Raw genomic sequence first — 17506 nt, 5'->3', positions numbered from 1 at the left:
TCACGTGGCAGAGGGACACAAGCGAGGGCCCCAGGAGGTAGGCCAGCCTTGGAAGCATCAAGTCAGCCCAAAGGGACAGCCACGGAGTTCTCTGCCCACCCACCTCTAAAGCCCAGGACAAAACTGAACCCAGTGCCCTGAGAGAGCTGAGCCCTGAGACTGACCAAGACACAGGGAGGCTGAGGATAGAGGAAGGGCCACAGCACCATTTATTATCCGAAGAAGACACAACACCAGAAAGCCTCTCCACAGACAGGAAAACGTGAAAACGACAGAGATGCGGGGACCAGAAGAGGGGAGAGGAGAGGGAATTTCACCCAGAAACCCAGGGAGCCACTTCAGAAATGAAAAAGATCACTCACTCACCCCACCCCAGACCCTTTGCCTCTCCATGCTGAGGCAGAGTGACAGCTGCAACCATCCTGGGCCCCAGCCACTGCAGGGCACGGAGACAGCCGGGACTCTGATGGCAGAGACCCCTCTGAAAGCCCACGGACCCCAAATGTCCCCAGGCAGGAGAGTCTAGGGAGTCCAAGGAGGTGTGAGTTGCTATTACCAAAAAATACTTCTAAAATTTAAGTGGAGAAGTATTAAAAAATACAAAAAGTGCCCCAAGCCACAAGGGAAAAGGAACCAGTCCATAAATACAGAGCTGGGACACAGTACGGTGGCGGCACAGCTGGCACGAGCCTAGCTCCGGCGGTAGCAGTAGACGCCGTAGGAGCGACTCTGCGGGTCTGGGAAGCCAAAACTCCGCACCCCGGGCTCCGGGGGCCCACAGTTGGGGCGGGGGTGAGCCACCGGGTAGCGGGCACTGCCATCTGCCAGCCAGCCAGCATTGCAGCGGTCCAGGCCACGGAACTTCCAAGCAGCAAACAGCTGGCCCACCTTGGCGATGTGGGCGCCGTCTTCCCGGCAGGCCTCTCGGGCCTCTGTCAGCGTCAGCTTCTCGGGGTGCTCCAGGTAGTACACCTGCCCTGGGGGACAGCGAGCATGAGCGCTGGGCAGCCAGGGGGAGGCAATCACTGAGGACAGGGGCTGCAGCAACTGTCTGAGTCCAGGCAGCCGCACGCTGTGGGTGTCTACAGCGGCACTTTGCGGGCGCACCTTCCCAGGCCTCATCCCATTTTCCCACCACCCCATCTGCCTGGAGTCCCTCCCCTGCCCCCCCTTCCCTGAATGCACCCAACCGGGGCGGGGCCTATTAGAGTCTCTCAGGCATTCGGTCATTTACTGAGCACCCCACTGTGTGCCAGACACTTTTTCAAGGTCATGGAACACGGCACAGAGCCAGTTTTGGGTCCCATGTGTTTATCTGTTAATGAACTGGGCTTTTGTGTGGGCACGGATGTGTTTCATTTGTCTACAACACCCCAGAGCCTAGGCTAGGCCCCACTATAGAACAGACGCTCAGAAAGTGTTTGCTAAGTGAATAAACCAAAGGCGGACAGGAAGCAACAGCTGTAAAGAACTCTAAACTCCATGCACCTTGCTTTCAGAACTGCTGGTTCTCCAGACTTCCAGGTGAGGGTCCAGTGGGCAAGCAGAAAGATCCAGAAGCCCCCCAGGTGCTGCCCTCCCATGGGTCCCAGATGGCTACCACATCCACAGGCCTGGACTCGGCCAGCCCACTCACCCTTGAGGGCAGCAGTGAAGCAGAACACATCATATCGGTGTAGGCGGTGGTGGCGGGGGCCATAGCTGCGCACGCCGGGTGCCAGACCCAGGCCCCCGCAGGGCTCCCGTGGCAGGGTGATCGGGTACTGCACAGAGCCGTCCTGCAGCCAGCCAGCATTGCACCAGTCCAGACCCTCCTCCCAGGCACGGAAGAGCTGCTCAAAGGAGGCCACCACTGCATCCTGCTCCTCACAGGCCTGCTGAGCCTCACGGAAGTTAAGCTGATAGCGGCCCCGGGGGTGCTGGTAGGGGAAGACCACGCCTGGGGCAGGAAGAGAAGGACTTAGAGTGTAGATAGGGTAGCAACAGGCAAGAGATGCTTCATCTGTGTTTACTTACAGCTGCTTCCTACCACTTGAGTTACCACTGAGTTACTCCCTCCCCCATCAGATCAGCAGCAAAGTTAGATCCTCATAAGAGCAAGAACTCTACTGGGAACTGTGTATTTGAGGGATCCAGGTTATCAGCTCCTTATGAGAACCTAATGCTTGATGAGCTGAAGTGGAGCTGAGGCAGTGATGCTAGCACTGGGGACCAGCTGCAAATATAGATTTACATTAGCAGAGACACCTGTATCACAATGTAATAATAATAGAAATAAAGTGCACAATAAATGTAATATATTTGAACCACCTCAAGGCCACCCCCTCCCCCAACTGTGAAAAAGCTGTCTTACACAAAATCAGTCCCTGGTATCAAAAAGGTTGGGGACCATTGTGTTAAGCTGAGGTTACTTATATTAACTAATACAGTGGCTATACATCATTCTCCAGGATTCAGCAGAGTGCTTGGCAACCACAAAATTCTAGTTTTGCTTTCTGGAACATTTTGTAATTTTTCTGAATACTTTTGATCTGTGAATTGGTTGAATTTATAGATGTGGAATGCACAGATACAGAAGACCAACTGTATATGTCATTATTAGGTGAAAATTTCTCAGGCAAGTTCAGGGAAAGGAGAGGCCACAGAAGCTGTGGGAACAGGAATGGTGAAAGCCCTTAAATAAAAGGGACCCCAGGGAGGTCCTGGGGCAGGGGCCTCTTTCCTGGTTACCAGGATCAGACAGGGGCAACAGGCCCCCCGCCTCAAAAGTTACCATGCACGTTGGAAATTTTATTATAATAAAGACTTTTAAACATCTAAGATTCTGTCTCTGTCAAGTCAGATGAAACTATAAGGAGTGGAGATAACCCTAGGAGTTCAAGAGGGGGCCCTTGATTAGCTTGTGTTGTTTAGAAACAGAGCTGGGAGTCCTTGGAGCTCCTTCTTGTAGCTGGGGACCTGAGAATATCCTGAGTACCAGACCTCCAGTCTCACCGGGGCAGGAAGTCAGGCACATGGGCAAAGTCAGGTGGAGGGGCAGAGAAGCCCACGGTCCTGAAAATCAGCTCAGAAACTATCTGCGTTTGTAGGGGGATCTGGTTCCACCCCAAATTCCCAGCCCTTTTAACCCCGAGAACAGGGTGGGGCTCCGTGTCTCCAGTCTGCCCCTGCAGCCCCAGATGAACAACGCTTGCAGCTTTCTCCCTGTGCTCCATCATTCCCAACTCAGCAGGGGCAGTGTGGCCCCTCTAAGCCACTGTCTCAGCCTGCAGAGGCGAAGATGCCACAAAACCTGAGAGTGTCTCTCTTCCTGGCCACTGAGGCAGGTAAGGGAGGAGATACTGCTATTCCCCTGTTCACACGGGGGAGAACCAGAGCTCCAGGAGGAGGCTTTCCCTGGTGAGACAGGTTGAGTGCCGTCAGGGGTTCTTCCACCACACAGCTGCCTCCCCAGCAGGGAGGAGAGACAATAACCCAGGCCCCTGTGCCAGAGACAGAGGAGTCAGAGCAACTTAGATCTCAACCTAGGGCTCACACAGAAGACCTAGCTGGCAGGGTCTGGTGCTTTGCTCAGCAATGGGGCTTTTCTAAAAGTAAGAGACTTTCACATAAAAACCCAGCTCTTTGCCATAAAAAGATAAGGTTTTTTGTCAAATTGGAAACTCTAGCAGCCCTGGGCTTGCACTCTGCCCCCATCAGCTGGGCCTGAGGATAGCAGCTCCCTTGGGATGGGCCGGAGCTCAGCATGTCCCCTGGCCCCCAGCACTCCCTGGCCTGCCTTGTTGGTTTGCGTTGCCTGCAAGCCCTGCTTGCATCTCAGCCCTGGCTCTAACGGGCTGTGGGACCCACTCCTGTTTTTCTCTCTGAATGGGGTGTGAGCTTGACAAAAGAAAGGCAGTGGGTTCTGGAGGCTGCTGCCTGGGTTCCATTGCCAGCTCTGCCATTTACCAGCCGTGTCACTTGATGTCCCTGTGTTTCCTCATCTGTAAAATGGGGGTGATAAGAACAGTAGCTTCCTCCTGGGCTGCTCTGAGGATGGGATGTGCTCGTGTATGTAAAGCACAAAGTTCTGGATGCTTCCCAGAGCCCCTTCCTCCCGAGTCCCACAGCACCCAGCCACAGTCAGGGCCTCACCCCGCAGTTCCAGCTCCACCACGCCGCTCTCATCCTCCAGCCCATCGATGACCTCACAGCGGTAGCGCCCAGAATCCTCGGGCCGCAGGTTCTGCAGCTCCAGCGAGGCCTCATGCTCCCCGTCCCGCTGCAGGTGCACACGGCCTTCATAGTCCCCGAAGGAGCGGCACCTCTGCCCGATGGCCACCAGCACATCCTGCTCCGGGGCTCCATTCTCTGATAGCTTCCACCACTTGATTCGCACAGGCCTTGGGGACGCCAAGGTCGGCTCATAGTGGTAGCGGCAGGGCAAGGTCACATTGGCACCACGGTGGGTGAACAGTGTCTCCTCGGGCGTCTCCACCACCAGCTTTACTCCATTGAAGAGGCCTGGAGGTGAAGTGGCACAGAGGGGTCCTGAGGAAGCCCACCTGGGCTGGGGACAGCCAGCCACACCCTTACTAGCCCTACAAGGGTCAGGCACCCAGCTGCCCCCTCCCCAACACTGAGCTGTGGACCTGTGCCTTAAGGAAAGGTCTGTTGTCTCAACCCACTACATTTAGGGATGGTTTGTTGTGCATCAAAAGCTAGCTGATGAGTCACATCTGTAACCCCAACTACCTGGGAGGCTGAAGCTAGAAGATTGCAAGTTCAAGGCCAGCCTGGGCTACTTAGAGAGACTTTGTCTCAAATAAAAACCCAAGGGGCTAGGGATTTAGCTCAGTGGCACAGAGCCTGCCTGGCAAGCGTGAGGTCGTGAGTTCGATTCCAGGTACTGGAAAAAAACAAAAAACAAAACAAAAACAAATCAAATAAAAACCCAGAGCAGCTAAGCCACCTCTTCTTCTCATCCTAGAAGGGAGGCTGGTCTGCCCTAAGAGCCCGGAGGTTGCTGCACGGTGCTCTGTCTTCACCCCAGGAGTCAGGGGACAGGCCTGGGGACACGCACCTTCCCTGTGGCCACTGCCCAGCTTTCTGCCGCCAGGGTTGTAGTAGAAGCCGTTGTAGAAGGGCAGTCCAGGGACGCAGGGCAGCAGGAGCAGCAGGACCGGGAGCAGCAAGCCCACTGAGGCATACATGGTAGCAGCTCCAGGGCGTCCTGGGCAAGGCTGGGGCCCCAAGACAAGCTGAGACAAGGAAGAAAACAAGCCAGTTAGAGAAGCCAACTTTGGGGAGTCCTAAATCCCTGTGTTCAGCACCCTTTCACTCATCCAGCAGTTCATTACGAAGCCTCTTCCACAGGCCAGGTGCTGCTCTCAGAGCTGAGCAGACAGCAGTGACAAGGTAGACAAGGCTCCTCCCAGCAGGAACACTTGTAATCCTTCTGGGAGGCTGAGGCAGGAGGATCCCACCAAGTTCAAGCCCAGGTGGGTAATTTAGTGAGATCCTCTCTCAAAATAAAGACTATTACGGGGCTGAGGATGTAGCTCAGTGTGAAGACCAGGTTGACTTCCTAGTACTGAGACAGAGAGAGAGAGGAGGAGGAGGAAGAGGAGGAAGAGGAGGAAGAGGAAGAAGAGGAGGAGGAGAAAAGGAGGGGCGAGAGGGAGGGATGGAGAGAGGGAGAAAGAAAGGAAAAGAAAAGGAGAAAGGAAAGAAAGTTTAAACACCACACGAGAGTACCTCTAGGGGGCCATTCCCATTTGGGTAGAAAGTCAAATAAAATAGGCACTGTCCCATGGGCTGTAGTTTATTGATTTAACTATTTAAAATACATTAAAATATCATGTCTTGAGCACTAGGATTTTTGGCAAACCCGCTCCCTTCCCCACTTACACTTTGCACCCTGGCCAGTGCCCCACCAACCCCATCATCCCCTCTCACCCCTCCCAGCATGGGGTCACCCCGGGAGAAGCTCAGCCCTGGGCAGGGCAGGGAGGCACAGGCATGCAGGCCCCATGCCAGGGGTGAAGACAAGGATGGAGGCACCAGAAAGGAGCTAGAAGGTAGACTGACAATCGGGGGTTTCTGCGACAGAGGATCGGCTGGTGTCCTAGCAGGGACAGCCACTGCGAAGGGGCCTGCGCCAGGGATGGCACGTGGGGACGGGGCTGTGTGGATGCCCTCCATGGGAACCCCTGCAGTGCCAGGCCCACTTCCTACCCATCTCCACACAGCTCTCAGTTCCTGGGGGATCACTCATCCTGGGCCCGGGGCTCTCAGCCAGTGGGATGCACTCACAGGAGAAGGTGGTGGCTGAGGTGGTGACCACCCATGTTTCTTCCCTGCTCCCTCTCACTCCCGTGCCTCCCCCCACAGCGCTTTTGTTCCCCGACTCTGCACCCTGGCTGCCTTGATGACTGCACCCTACTGCCCCAAAGTCAGTGCTCCGTTAGGGTCTCTTTACAGGAACCACCTGGAGTGAATTCTGCACCTCACCAAGACCTGACTGCTGCGGGGAGAGGAGGGCAGAGGTGTGCGAATGTCCTCGGTGTCAGGCCTGGATGCCTGTTGGTTGTCCCAGAGGCCCTGGGGTGCCACGCATGGCTTTAAGCAGGGTAGCTGCAGGTTCAGACTCACACCCTGGAAACATCTCCTCGGGGCAAGCAGAAGGTGGGCGAGGGGCAGCAGCACTGGAGGGACAGCAGCACTCACCATACAGCTGTGATTATCTTGTAGCAACGTGGAGAATGCTGTGGGCACCTCTGAACACGGGCAGAGCAGAACCTGTAGCTGCCACTGCACTACACCGCAAGCAGGTGCGCCACGAACGCCTGCACTCAGAGGTCACAGGAAAGGGCACACCGCAAAGACCGAGAGGGAGAAGAGCAAAGCTCTGGCGGGAGGGTGGCCAGGCTGCAGGGGAAAGAGCTCGTTCCAGGGTGTGAAGGGACTCGCAGGAAGGGTGGGAGCCAAGGCAGGGTCTGCAGTTCTCTCCAACATCTTCGCAGAAACTCCGAAGCCCACACTTGGCCTCAGCACTGGGCATTGAGGACGGGACAGCGCCCCGCTGAAGCCTCGATTCCTATCTAAGGAGAATTCCCAGCTGGGGCCCACGAAGCTCTTGGTGATGGAACCGGGCAGCCCAGGGCAGAGCTGAGGAACGGGAAGATCCAGGTGCACATCCCGTCTGCATTCCAAGCATCCCTTGGCATTTGTGGGGATTCATTGCAGGACCTCTGAGGAAACCAAAATCCAAGGATGTTCGGGTCCGTCATATAACCTATGCACACCTGCCTGCATAGTTTAAATCATCTCTAGATTACTTATGATACTTAATACAATGGAAACACCTAGCCAGCTGTGGTGGCACACATCTGTAATCCTAACACTCTGCCTGGGAGGCAGAGGCAGGAGGATACCAACCCCAACCAGGCACCTTAGCAATTTAGTGAGCCCTGTCTCAAAAAAAGAATATAAATTCTCTGTAGATAGTATACTGTATTATGTAAGGAATAATAACAAAAAGGTCTATGCGGATGATTTTTTTTTCCAAATAGTTTCCATTCACAGTCTAGTGTGCTTTCCACAGCTGCAGCCCGCAGAAGCAGAGGCTTAGCAGCACCATTCGCTTCCTCAGTTGTGAGCTGGCATAACACTCACCCCGGCATTTTTCTCAACACTCTGTTCTCCTGTCCTCCACAGGGACAGACGTCTAGACAGGGGCACAGTCTCCTAACAGCCAGGAGAGCCAGTGACTGTTCTGGTCAATGGCAGGGATCAGACACCATGTGTGTCATGTGACACACAGACTCAGAAGGAATGGCAGCGCTGCCACCGGCCTGGCCCTCCCCCACTCCCACTGTCCCCTGGATGAAGCCACCACATTTGGAATGTCCTTCTGAACACATCTTAGCCTTGCTTGGTCTAACCAATTACACTCACCTCACGGAGTGGGTGGGATCCACGAAAAGAAAACCATGGACAGCTGAGTGAATGAGCACTTACCATCTCGCTGAACCCTCTCCACAAGCCCCAGAGCTGGGCCCTATGAGAATCTCCATGTTACCGATGGGAAAGCCAAAGCAGAGAAAGAATCCATAACCTGCCCAGGGTTACCCAGCTAGAAAGTGGCAGAGCCCAGATTTGAACCCATCGTGCCAGACTCCGGGAGATGACTACGCACGCCTTCAGCCCAGTGCCTGGCACAGAGCCGGTTCTCTTGAGAGCCCATTTCCTTTCCTCTCCTTGAGGCTGCACTTTGGGAACCAAGAGGGAAGCAGAGGAAGGAGTGAGGCCTGTGGGTGCTGAACCAGATGCCCCAGGTCCCCCTGTCCCTCTGCCCGCCTCTAGCGGCAGCATCCATCCCTCTCAGGGCAATTCATTGGCACCAACACTCCCCAAAGGCAGAGGGCTTCCAGAGGAAGAGTGAATGCAGATGCTTTCATCACAATGTGACATTTTTTTAAAATCATGCATTAAAAAATAACAAGATTAGGGGAAAATCAAAGCCAGAACAGACCCCTCAAAACGTATGCAACTTTGGCATCTGGGCGCTAACAGAAATGAGAGCAATCCTAATTAAAAATACCAGTGCCCTGAATTCTCCACCAACATGTGCGCCTATGCCCATCACCAGCCCTCGGCAGCCCTCACCCTGGCCCAAGGGCTTCCTCCTTGGAGACAGAGGTCCCTTGGGACATCTGATGCCAACAGAAACCACAGTGGCCAGAAGAAAAAGTCTGACCCAGGACTGAGGTGTAGCTCAGTGGTAGAGCACTTGCCTTACCTATGTCAAGCCCTGGGCTCCATCCCCAGCACAGCAAAAAAGTTAATAAAACCAAAGTCTGACCCAAAGCAAAATCATCTTCAATCATTTTTTTAAACTCAGGGATGTCTCTACAATTTTTTCATCTATTTCTAATTTAACCAGGAAATGAGGGTAAGTTCTCTTAAGCAGTTAAACCAGTCAATCACACAGGTATTTCTGCCTTCCTTTTTTTTTTTTTTTTTTTTTTTTTTTTTTAATGAGCTGGGGATGGAACCCAGGGCTTCGCACAAGATAGGCATGAGCTCTATTACTTAGCTACACACCAGCCATATAGGTGCCTTAAGTCGGGAAGATGAGGATATAGAATCAGGATATAGAACTGCTGAGTCACTTAGCCAAAGCCTTTAGAATCCTCAAGTTGACACAATGTATCAACCATAACACTCCCCCTCAAAATACTCCCCTTGCTTCCAAGGCACTTATCCCATCATTCTAGCCACTTTCTAAAGCAGCTCTGGAAATCTTTCATGAGTATCTTCAGTTGTACTGTCATGGCTGCCTTAACATCTGACCTGATTCAAAACATTTACCTTTCATGGTCCTTTTGATTTTGGGAAAGAGACAAAAGTCACAGTGTCACATCTGGTGAATAAGGTGGACGAGGGCACACTTTCATATTTTTACAAGCCTGTCTTTCCATTTTGGGGCACTAGGCAGCAGCATTCACTCTATTTGTGATCATGCCTCATAAAGACAGTCACGAAAGAGGACTTGCAGAGCTGCTTCAGAAAGTGGCAGGAACAATGGGATGAATGTGCTCAAAGAGAGTGGGAGTATTCTGAGGAGGATCCCTGGCAAAGAGTCTTTTACTGTAATAGATTTTTTTCATTTAAGCATTCACTGTGTATTTTGATCACTCTTATAACTACAGAAAGGTGCTTTCTGCAGGACTGTCAGCATTTTTATAAGGAATCATACAATGAATTGCTCCCTAGTGATCAGAAGTCTCCAGCATTCATTCACATGTTGCAAAAAATCACGACTCCTGTGAGATTCCGCCTCCTACCCACACTATTCCCCTCCTTCTTCCAGCTCCAGAGCAGAGGCAAACGCCGGGGGCTCTCTGGCAAATCTACTCCCCAGGACCCACTTCTCAGCCAGCCTCAATAACCCCAGCACACACTCACATTCTCCTGCCTGGGCCCCACACTTGCTTTATGGTTTTTTAAAGGCTTCTACATCTAGCAGCTTCCGGGATCCTCCCAAGAGCCGTCATTTGTGCCTGGCAAGGAAAATTTTATTCTTCCATTTCATCCACAAGTTGAATATGCATTCAGAAGCACAAAGTACCACATGCCAGGCATGGTGGTACATGCCTGTAATCCTCGCACTTGGGAGGCTGAGTCAGGAGGATTGCTTGAGTTCTAGGCCAGCCTGAATTATTTACAAGACCCTGTATAAAAAAAAAAGAGGGGGACTTCCAGGAAGATGGCAGAGTGGTAAGTAGCAGAGAAAGAGCCTCTCTGAGATTTGGTGTCCAGACACTGGAATATAGAACGGGAGGAAGAGAAGAAAGAGCAAAGTGGATCCCCTGGACTCAGGAAGGATCTGAAGCAAGAAATGAAGACCACGGGGAGAGTGAAAAGAGATACTTCAGTGAAGGAGGAGGAGGCAAGGAGTGCCTTCTACTGGAGGACTCATTGCATGGGATGGGGAGCTCAAACCTGCAGACACATGGTGACTGCTGACAGCACCGAGGCCACCATCGAGAGATGCAATGGTGGATGGGAGCAGTGGACATGGAGGACTGCAGTGGCTGGTGAGTGGTGCAGGGATTGAGACATGCCACGGGAGACAGCCAGAAGCCACCTTGGGGAGGGGCTTGAAACTGAGCCTGGAATGCAGAACAACTGCTGGCTCCATCTAGCAGCTCCTAATCAAGTTAAAGCCCACAGAAGGCGCACCGACCGCTGCAGGCTGAACTCACCTGGTCCTGGCCTCACAGCCAGAAACCAGCCCAACTTCTGGGGAAATAAAGGTGCAAGTTCGCTGGGATTACCCATTACCCTGCAGTAAATTAATTAACACAGATCTGGACTCTGCCCACATTGTCCACCAGGGACAGCAGAGGTACACCTTGCAGTGGCCTCTGTGGTACACCTTTCTCTCTCTCTCATTTGTTTTAGTTTTGTTTCTTCTTCATTGCTTGCTCTTGTATTTATAAGTATGAACATGGCTTCTACTTTTTTTTGTGGTTGTTGCTGTACTCTGTTCACTGTATTTCTTCTCTCTTTTCCTGCTATCTTCTGCACCAGTTGCCCAAAGTTTGCATCATCTTCCATTGTCTTCCAGCTTGGCTTCTAATCTCTTCCTCTGCTTCTATTTCTCTATCTTTCCCCCTAACCTCCTTTACATCTCCCTTGAGGGTAAAATTGTCATATTGAGGGCTTATTTACTGCATACAATTTTCTCATTTGTTTTACATTTTGTTATATAACCACAAATCTAGCGCATACAGTTTTAAAAGGTGACAAATTGATAGTTATCTTGGTTTGTCATTTTCTAGGCTATGTTTGATGCTTTTGTCATTGCTAATTGTACCACATTGGCCAAAGTGACATAATTGTTCTAACTAGTTTTTTTTCCTGTATATCAAGACTGAGATTGCCTGAGGGTCATAGAAAATACTATAGGCCAGTGCCAAAGAACCAGTAGGCAGCAACTTCTCATCCCCAATAAATTGAAGAGGCAAGATCTTACAACAGACTCAAAACCCAAAAGCCAGCTACACCTAGAAGACACCTCTGAGAAGTAGTCATTTCTTAAGGGTTCTAAATACTAGCAATAAAGCTACTCACCATAGGCAATTTATAAGCATCAACCCAGGAATTAAGGTAAAAAAGAGAAGACATTAAACAAGACGCAACCCCAAATGTCCAGCTCACCAAGGCATACAGAAGGAGCAATAAAGTGGGACCATCTAAAAGTCACCCACTGAGACTCTCTGAAGTGGTAATAGCAGGAGTAACAAGGCAAATGAATGAGGCTGTGGAAAAAAATCAAATCAAAAATAATTTCTCAGATAATTTCTCAGATAATTACAGAGATGGTGACCACAATGAAAGATATGGTTAGTGACTCCAAAGCAGATACAGATTAAAAACAACATACAGGAGCTTACAGAAATGATGAAAACCATGAATGCCTAACATAAGAAAGAAATGGAATCCATAAAACAGATTCAAACTGATATCCAGGAGATTAAAAATTTTATTGAAAGTATACACAGCAGAATGAGGCAACATGAGGATAGAATGTCAGACATAGAGATAGGATGCAGCTAGTGATCATGAAAAGAAAGATTTCTTAAAAATAGCAAGGGACCATGAGAAATCAATCCAGCAGGTGCTAGAAGGTGCAATAAAGAATAACATAAGACTGATCAAAGTCAATGAAAAAGTAGGAGAGAGCACAAATGACATAAAGAACCTCTTCACAGACCTCATGGCAGAAAACTTCCCTGGCAGGGAAAAAGAATTTGACATACCGTTAAATGAGGCAAATAGAATTCCAATTAGCCATGATTTAAAAATCTATAGCCATGCATTTAATAGTCAAGATTCCAGAAATTCAACACAAGAACAGAATATTTAAAGCTGTTGGAGAAAAGAAGCAAATCACCTATAAAGGAAAGCCTATTAGAATCACAGCTGACTTCTCAGCCTAAACACTCAAGTCAAGGAGAGCTTGAAGTATTTCAAGCTCTTAAAGAAAACCCTCCACCCACCCTATTCCAGTCTTTTCTTACCCTTCCAACACCCCCAAACTCTATCATTTGACCCCCATCAAGATTTTCAAACTATTGATCCTACTATTTTTGAAACCAATCTTCACATCAGGCATGGTGGTACATGCCTGTAACCCCAGCACTTGGGAGGCTGAGGCAGAGGATTGCCATGAGCTCAAGACCAGCCTGGTCTACAAAGTGAGTTCAAGGGCACCCTGAACTGCATAGTGAAACCTTGTCTCAAAAAGAAAAAAAAAAAAAAAAACTAATCTTCACTCCTGCCTCTCTTTACTTTCCTTCTTACCTATGGAGCATAAATTCCATCATCAACCCTTATAATCATTTCCTTGAACACACCCTCATCTTGCCTCTCTCACTATACCAAACCACACCCCCTGTTAAATATACAATGCTCTGCCTTATCTACACATGTGGATGAGAAAGTACACCCAGCCAAACTAGTATTACTTTTTTTAAAGAAAAGAAGCACAGAGACATGAAGCAACTATCCGAAGGTCACACAGCCAGGAAATGATAGGGGCAAAACTTGTCTGAAATCTTTCCAGTCAGTCCTCTTTTTGATTGCTCATCTTAAAGGCTGACCTCTACACATCAGCACACTTTCATGGACCTGGTTACCTGCAGGTTTCACAGTGTCAGAATTATCACACCCCACTTGTCAGACAAGGAAGCTGAGGTTCAGAATGCTAAGATGCTTGCTTAAGTTTCCCCAGGTAGATGAAAGAGCTGAGACTTGGCCTCACTGACCACACAAGTATGTACCATGCGCCCACCATGCCCAGCATGGCCCTAGGCACCTGGATACAAGACAGAAGCCCTCATGGAGTTTGCATCCTAGTGAGAGAGACTGAGCACAGCCACAATGGGTGATATAAAAGTGGCACTATGACAGGGAAAGACAGGAAGGGGCTGCCAACAGTGGACTACCAAAGGCCCCAAAAGGCAGGAGTGCTCCAGGAAGGGGGAACAGGAAGTACAATGGCCTTTGCCAGCAGAGTCCAGAAGCCACAGAGGGAGCAGCGGGGAAGGAGGCAGGAAAGAATGTCCAAGGGACCAAGGCCCAGGGAAGACACGGCAGAGAAAAGGATCATGCAGGGTATCTTGGGACCTCCAGTCCAATGCACATCCTCATCCCAGCTCCTCCTCCCCAAGATGAGAAGAACCCACGTTCTTGCCACCACCCCAGTCCCTCCTCGTTTATAGGTTCCTCCGCAAGCAGAGGGTGTGAGCCAGTGAGGTCCCTTCTGGTTAGATCCTCCAGGGGAGGAGCACCAAGAAAAGCAGGCATTAAGAAGAAAAGGAAAGTCCTGTGTCCAAGAGCCACTGCCCAGGTGGGAGCCGGGCCTCCTTTCCCAGCCCTCTTCAGAGGGGAGCCATCTGCAGAGCATGAGGTTTGGAGCCAGACTTGCAGGGTTGGGATCTAGGCTCTCCCATTTGCTAGCTGGCTGCGCCTGGGTAAGACCTCTCTGAACAGTAGAATCCTTCTCCTAAGCAGACAAACGGGAAACAGAGAGGCTGCAGGCAAGGACAGCCTTGAATGCCGAGGCTAACACACAGCACGGAATACTGACAGGAGCTGTGAATGACTGCCTCTTCATTCCTGACCATCATGATCTCCTCTTGCTAACCCTGGCTATCCCAGCCATCCACCCAAGGGGGGAAATGAACCCAGAAAGCCCAAGACCAGGTCGACCCAGTCCCCTTGACAGTGGGGGCTCAGGGTTAGAACTGGACACACCTGCAACCTGCTGGGTGGCTTTGAGCAAGTTACTCAACCCCTCTGTCCCTTCATTTCCTCATTTGTAAAAAATTTTTTTAAAAAGAAAGGAAAAGGATACAAAGCAGGGCACAATGGCACACACCTATAATCCCAGGCTTCTGGAAGGTTGAGGCAGGAGGATAGCAAGCCTGAAGGCCAGTCTGGGCAGTTTAGCAATTTAGCAAGACCCTGACTGAAAAACAAAAATGGTATGGGGCTATAGCCATGGGCAAAGCCCTACGTTCAATCCCCAGTAGTAGAAGAAACAAGGGGGCTCTAACAACACCTCCCTGCATGTCTGTAGTGAGGGTTCTGTTTTGTTTTGGTTTTTTTTTTGAGACAGAGTCTCACAATGTAGTCCAGGCTGGCCTAGACTTGTGGCAATCTTCCTGCCTCGGCCTCCCCGGCGGGCTGGGATTACAGGCATGCACCACAATGCCTGGCTGTACTTTGGGCTCTGTTGGTTGAACTATATCCAGTTCCTGACACACAGTAGGTGCTCCGGAAAGAACAGCTAATGTGGATTGGTGGATCTGAGGCAATCTGGGATCCGATTGGCTACCTGGATCCGGTGCTGGCTCCACCCACTCCCTGTGCATCCTCAGGCAAGTCACTGAACCTCTCTGGACCTAGTTTTCTTCATCCGCAAAATGAGGCTGGGAATATAGCTCAGCGGCACAAGCGCCTGCCTGGCAAGTGCAAGGTCCTGAGTTCAATTCCCAGTACAAAACAAAAAAGATTCATTCCACATCTGCAAAATGAAAATCATAATGAACCAGGCAGAAAACATCTGTGAAATCAAGGGACACCCTGTTCTGCAGAGCACAGGACACTGGGATTAGAAGCCAGCTCTCAGCGTTCGCTGCTATAACTGTTGATAGCCATTTACAAAGCAAAGCCTCTATTACCCTATTGCGTCTCTTCCCTCCTCACTCCCTTCCCTCCACAGCTGGGGAACCCGAGGCTAGGGCCATGGAGTGGGCTGAACCATCCCAGGCTTTATCCCTGGCTATGTCGGGCTAAGAGAAGGTTCAGGTCTCCTGCTGTCCCAGGGACTTGATTGAGGCCCCTCCCCAGCAGAACAATGAGCTAGGCCCCGCCTGGGAGGGGAGGAGGTGCCACCTGTCACCAGGCCCGCAGTCACACAGGCGAGGACGAATCCCCAGACCCCAGCAGAGGGCAGCCGTGCGCCCCGATCGCGGGAGAGGCTTCTGACCCGAGCCGGGGCTAGGACAGGGCTTCGCGTCCGGAAAAGTGCGATCAAGGTGTTCGATCGAGGTGTTCGCTTGCGCTCGCCAGGCCGCGACCCCGTCGTCGCCCCCCGCTGCGGGGGCAGAGGCCCCACCGAGGCCGCGTGTGGCCACCCGGTGAGCCGGCAGAGCCCCGCGGGTCTCCTTCCTGGGCGACGCAGTCTCCCACCCGGGACTCTGCCCTCTGGCGTGACCGTCTCTAGCGCAGAAGCCCCAGCGGCCCAAGGCCGGACACCCCTCCCCGCCGAATCCCTGCGCCCGCCCCCGCAGGTTGTCCCTTGCCAGTCCCTCCCGGATCCCCTCGGGGGGACAGAGCTTGGCACGCGGCGCGTGGGGGCTGCGGGGCCGAGACAGGACCACACGAAGGAGCCGGGCCGCCTGGGGTGAATGTCCAGCCCGGCGGGGGTCTCCAGGCCTCCCCCGGGCGCACCCCAGGGTCTCGCGCTCTGCTAGGCTCTGTACTCCACTTGCGCCCAGGGCGTCCTGGCAGGAAGTCACAGCGCGGCAAACCCGGGCCCCGCAGGACCCAGCTCCCCGACCCTGTCCCCTGTTCCCTGTTCTCCTATCTCCTGTTCCCTGTTCTCCCACCCCAGCCCTGCCCTGCCCTGGAAACCCAGTAAGGAAAGAAAGAGCCTGAGCGCCCCAGAAGCCGAGACCCCCGAGCCAGCTACCGTCCCCAGCAGGCTCCTCGACGGCTGTCCTGGTCAGAGGCTGTTGGACCCAAGCGCAAGGACTTGGGGATCTTGGATGGCCTGGAAGGAAGAGCCGGGCAAACCCCGCGCTCCCGCCGAGCCGGCCCCTTAAAGAAACACACGCCCCTTTCCCTCTGGGGGCTGGGCCCAGGGGAGGGGGTGGTGCGACCTGAGCGGCCTCCTGGCGGGCTGGGGGCCGCAGAGGCAGCCAGGGAGCGTTCCGTCTTGGAGGAGAGGCCAGACGGAGGTGGGAGTGGAGCATTTGTAGAGGTGGGGGGGGGGATCCCCATGAGACCACCCTAGTTTACCAAACACAGGCCGACTGCGCAGAAAGCGCTGCCAGCACTCCGTGGGTGGGCTAGGGCTGCCCCTCCCCCCACCCGTGAGAAGAGGGCCGGAAGAGTTCCGCGTGCCTGCACCCCATGGAGAGCAAGGGGCTGCGAACATCCTCCTGGGGAAATGGCCCGGAGAGGCTGTCTCCAGTAAGCCGGTTTGAAGGTGAGGCCCAGGTGAGGGCAGGGAGGGGAGGATGGGGCACCCCCAGCGGCCCAACGGGCTATCAGATTTCTGCCAAGGACCATCAGAGATGGCGCCTGCCTTAGGATTCTGGCATCTGTCAGCGTGGCCATCAGGCGCCACCTCTCAGGATGCCTCTGTTTGGACAGGGTGTTTGTGTTCCGGTCCAGACCGACAGCCACACACACACCCCTATAGCCCAGGTTTCCTCAACAGAGAAGCCTAAGGAGGTAGCTCAGCCATGGTAGGGGAGGACCTCAGGGTCCCAGGGCCCAGAGCCTCCTCCTAACACAACTCAAGACAGAGTGCGTGTGTGTGCGTGTGTGTGTGTGCGCGCACACACACGCGTACACGTGCGTGTGTGGGCATGTGTGTGTGTGTGCATGCCCACCTGCGTGTGCAAGTCAGAGTGCAGAGGACTGCAGTGGTGAACGACACAGTAAACTGCTCTTTAAGCTGAGCACCAGGCATATGGGTGGAAGGGAGCCCATGAAGTTTCCTCTGCGGGAAAAAGAAGTCTGAGCCCTAAGCAGGATGGAGAGGAAGAAAAGAAAGAAACAGGGCATAAGCACCAATCAGATAGCTGACGACTGCGGCCAGCATTCTGGCCGACTCCAGTGGGCCAGACTCTGGTGCTTCTGTGTCTTCTCCCCTTGAGTCCTGGCAAGGCCAAGGAGTCAGTTTACTTTCATCTTTCAGACAACTGAGAACCAGAGA

The 17506-nt window shown here is 52.5% G+C and overlaps 1 protein-coding gene across 2 annotated transcripts; it reads right to left on the bottom strand.

Annotated features, from left to right (window-relative positions):
* Nucleotides 1-186: 186 nt before the first annotated feature.
* On the bottom strand, nucleotides 187-16364 carry Hapln3 (hyaluronan and proteoglycan link protein 3). Of its 2 annotated transcripts, none has more exons than XM_013512411.1 (5): nucleotides 16253-16364; nucleotides 5063-5240; nucleotides 4135-4503; nucleotides 1637-1939; nucleotides 187-972 (listed from the first exon to the last, which is right to left on the bottom strand). In XM_013512411.1, exons 2-5 carry the CDS (start codon nucleotides 5190-5192, stop codon nucleotides 569-571), a joined length of 1206 nt encoding a protein of 401 aa, XP_013367865.1. In that variant the 5' UTR covers nucleotides 5193-5240; nucleotides 16253-16364; the 3' UTR covers nucleotides 187-568. The 2 variants fall into 2 exon arrangements, with proteins under 2 accessions (XP_013367865.1, XP_005381625.1); XM_005381568.2 differs by having other exon boundaries at nucleotides 605-977.
* Between the last annotated feature and the right edge of the window lie 1142 nt (nucleotides 16365-17506).

The sequence above is a fragment of the Chinchilla lanigera genome, unplaced genomic scaffold, assembly GCF_000276665.1.
Source record: "Chinchilla lanigera isolate Chin_1 unplaced genomic scaffold, ChiLan1.0 scaffold00015, whole genome shotgun sequence".
Taxonomy (NCBI): Eukaryota; Metazoa; Chordata; class Mammalia; order Rodentia; family Chinchillidae; genus Chinchilla; species Chinchilla lanigera.
Note: the sequence above shows the minus strand (reverse complement) of the source record. Positions and strands in the feature narration are given on the sequence as shown.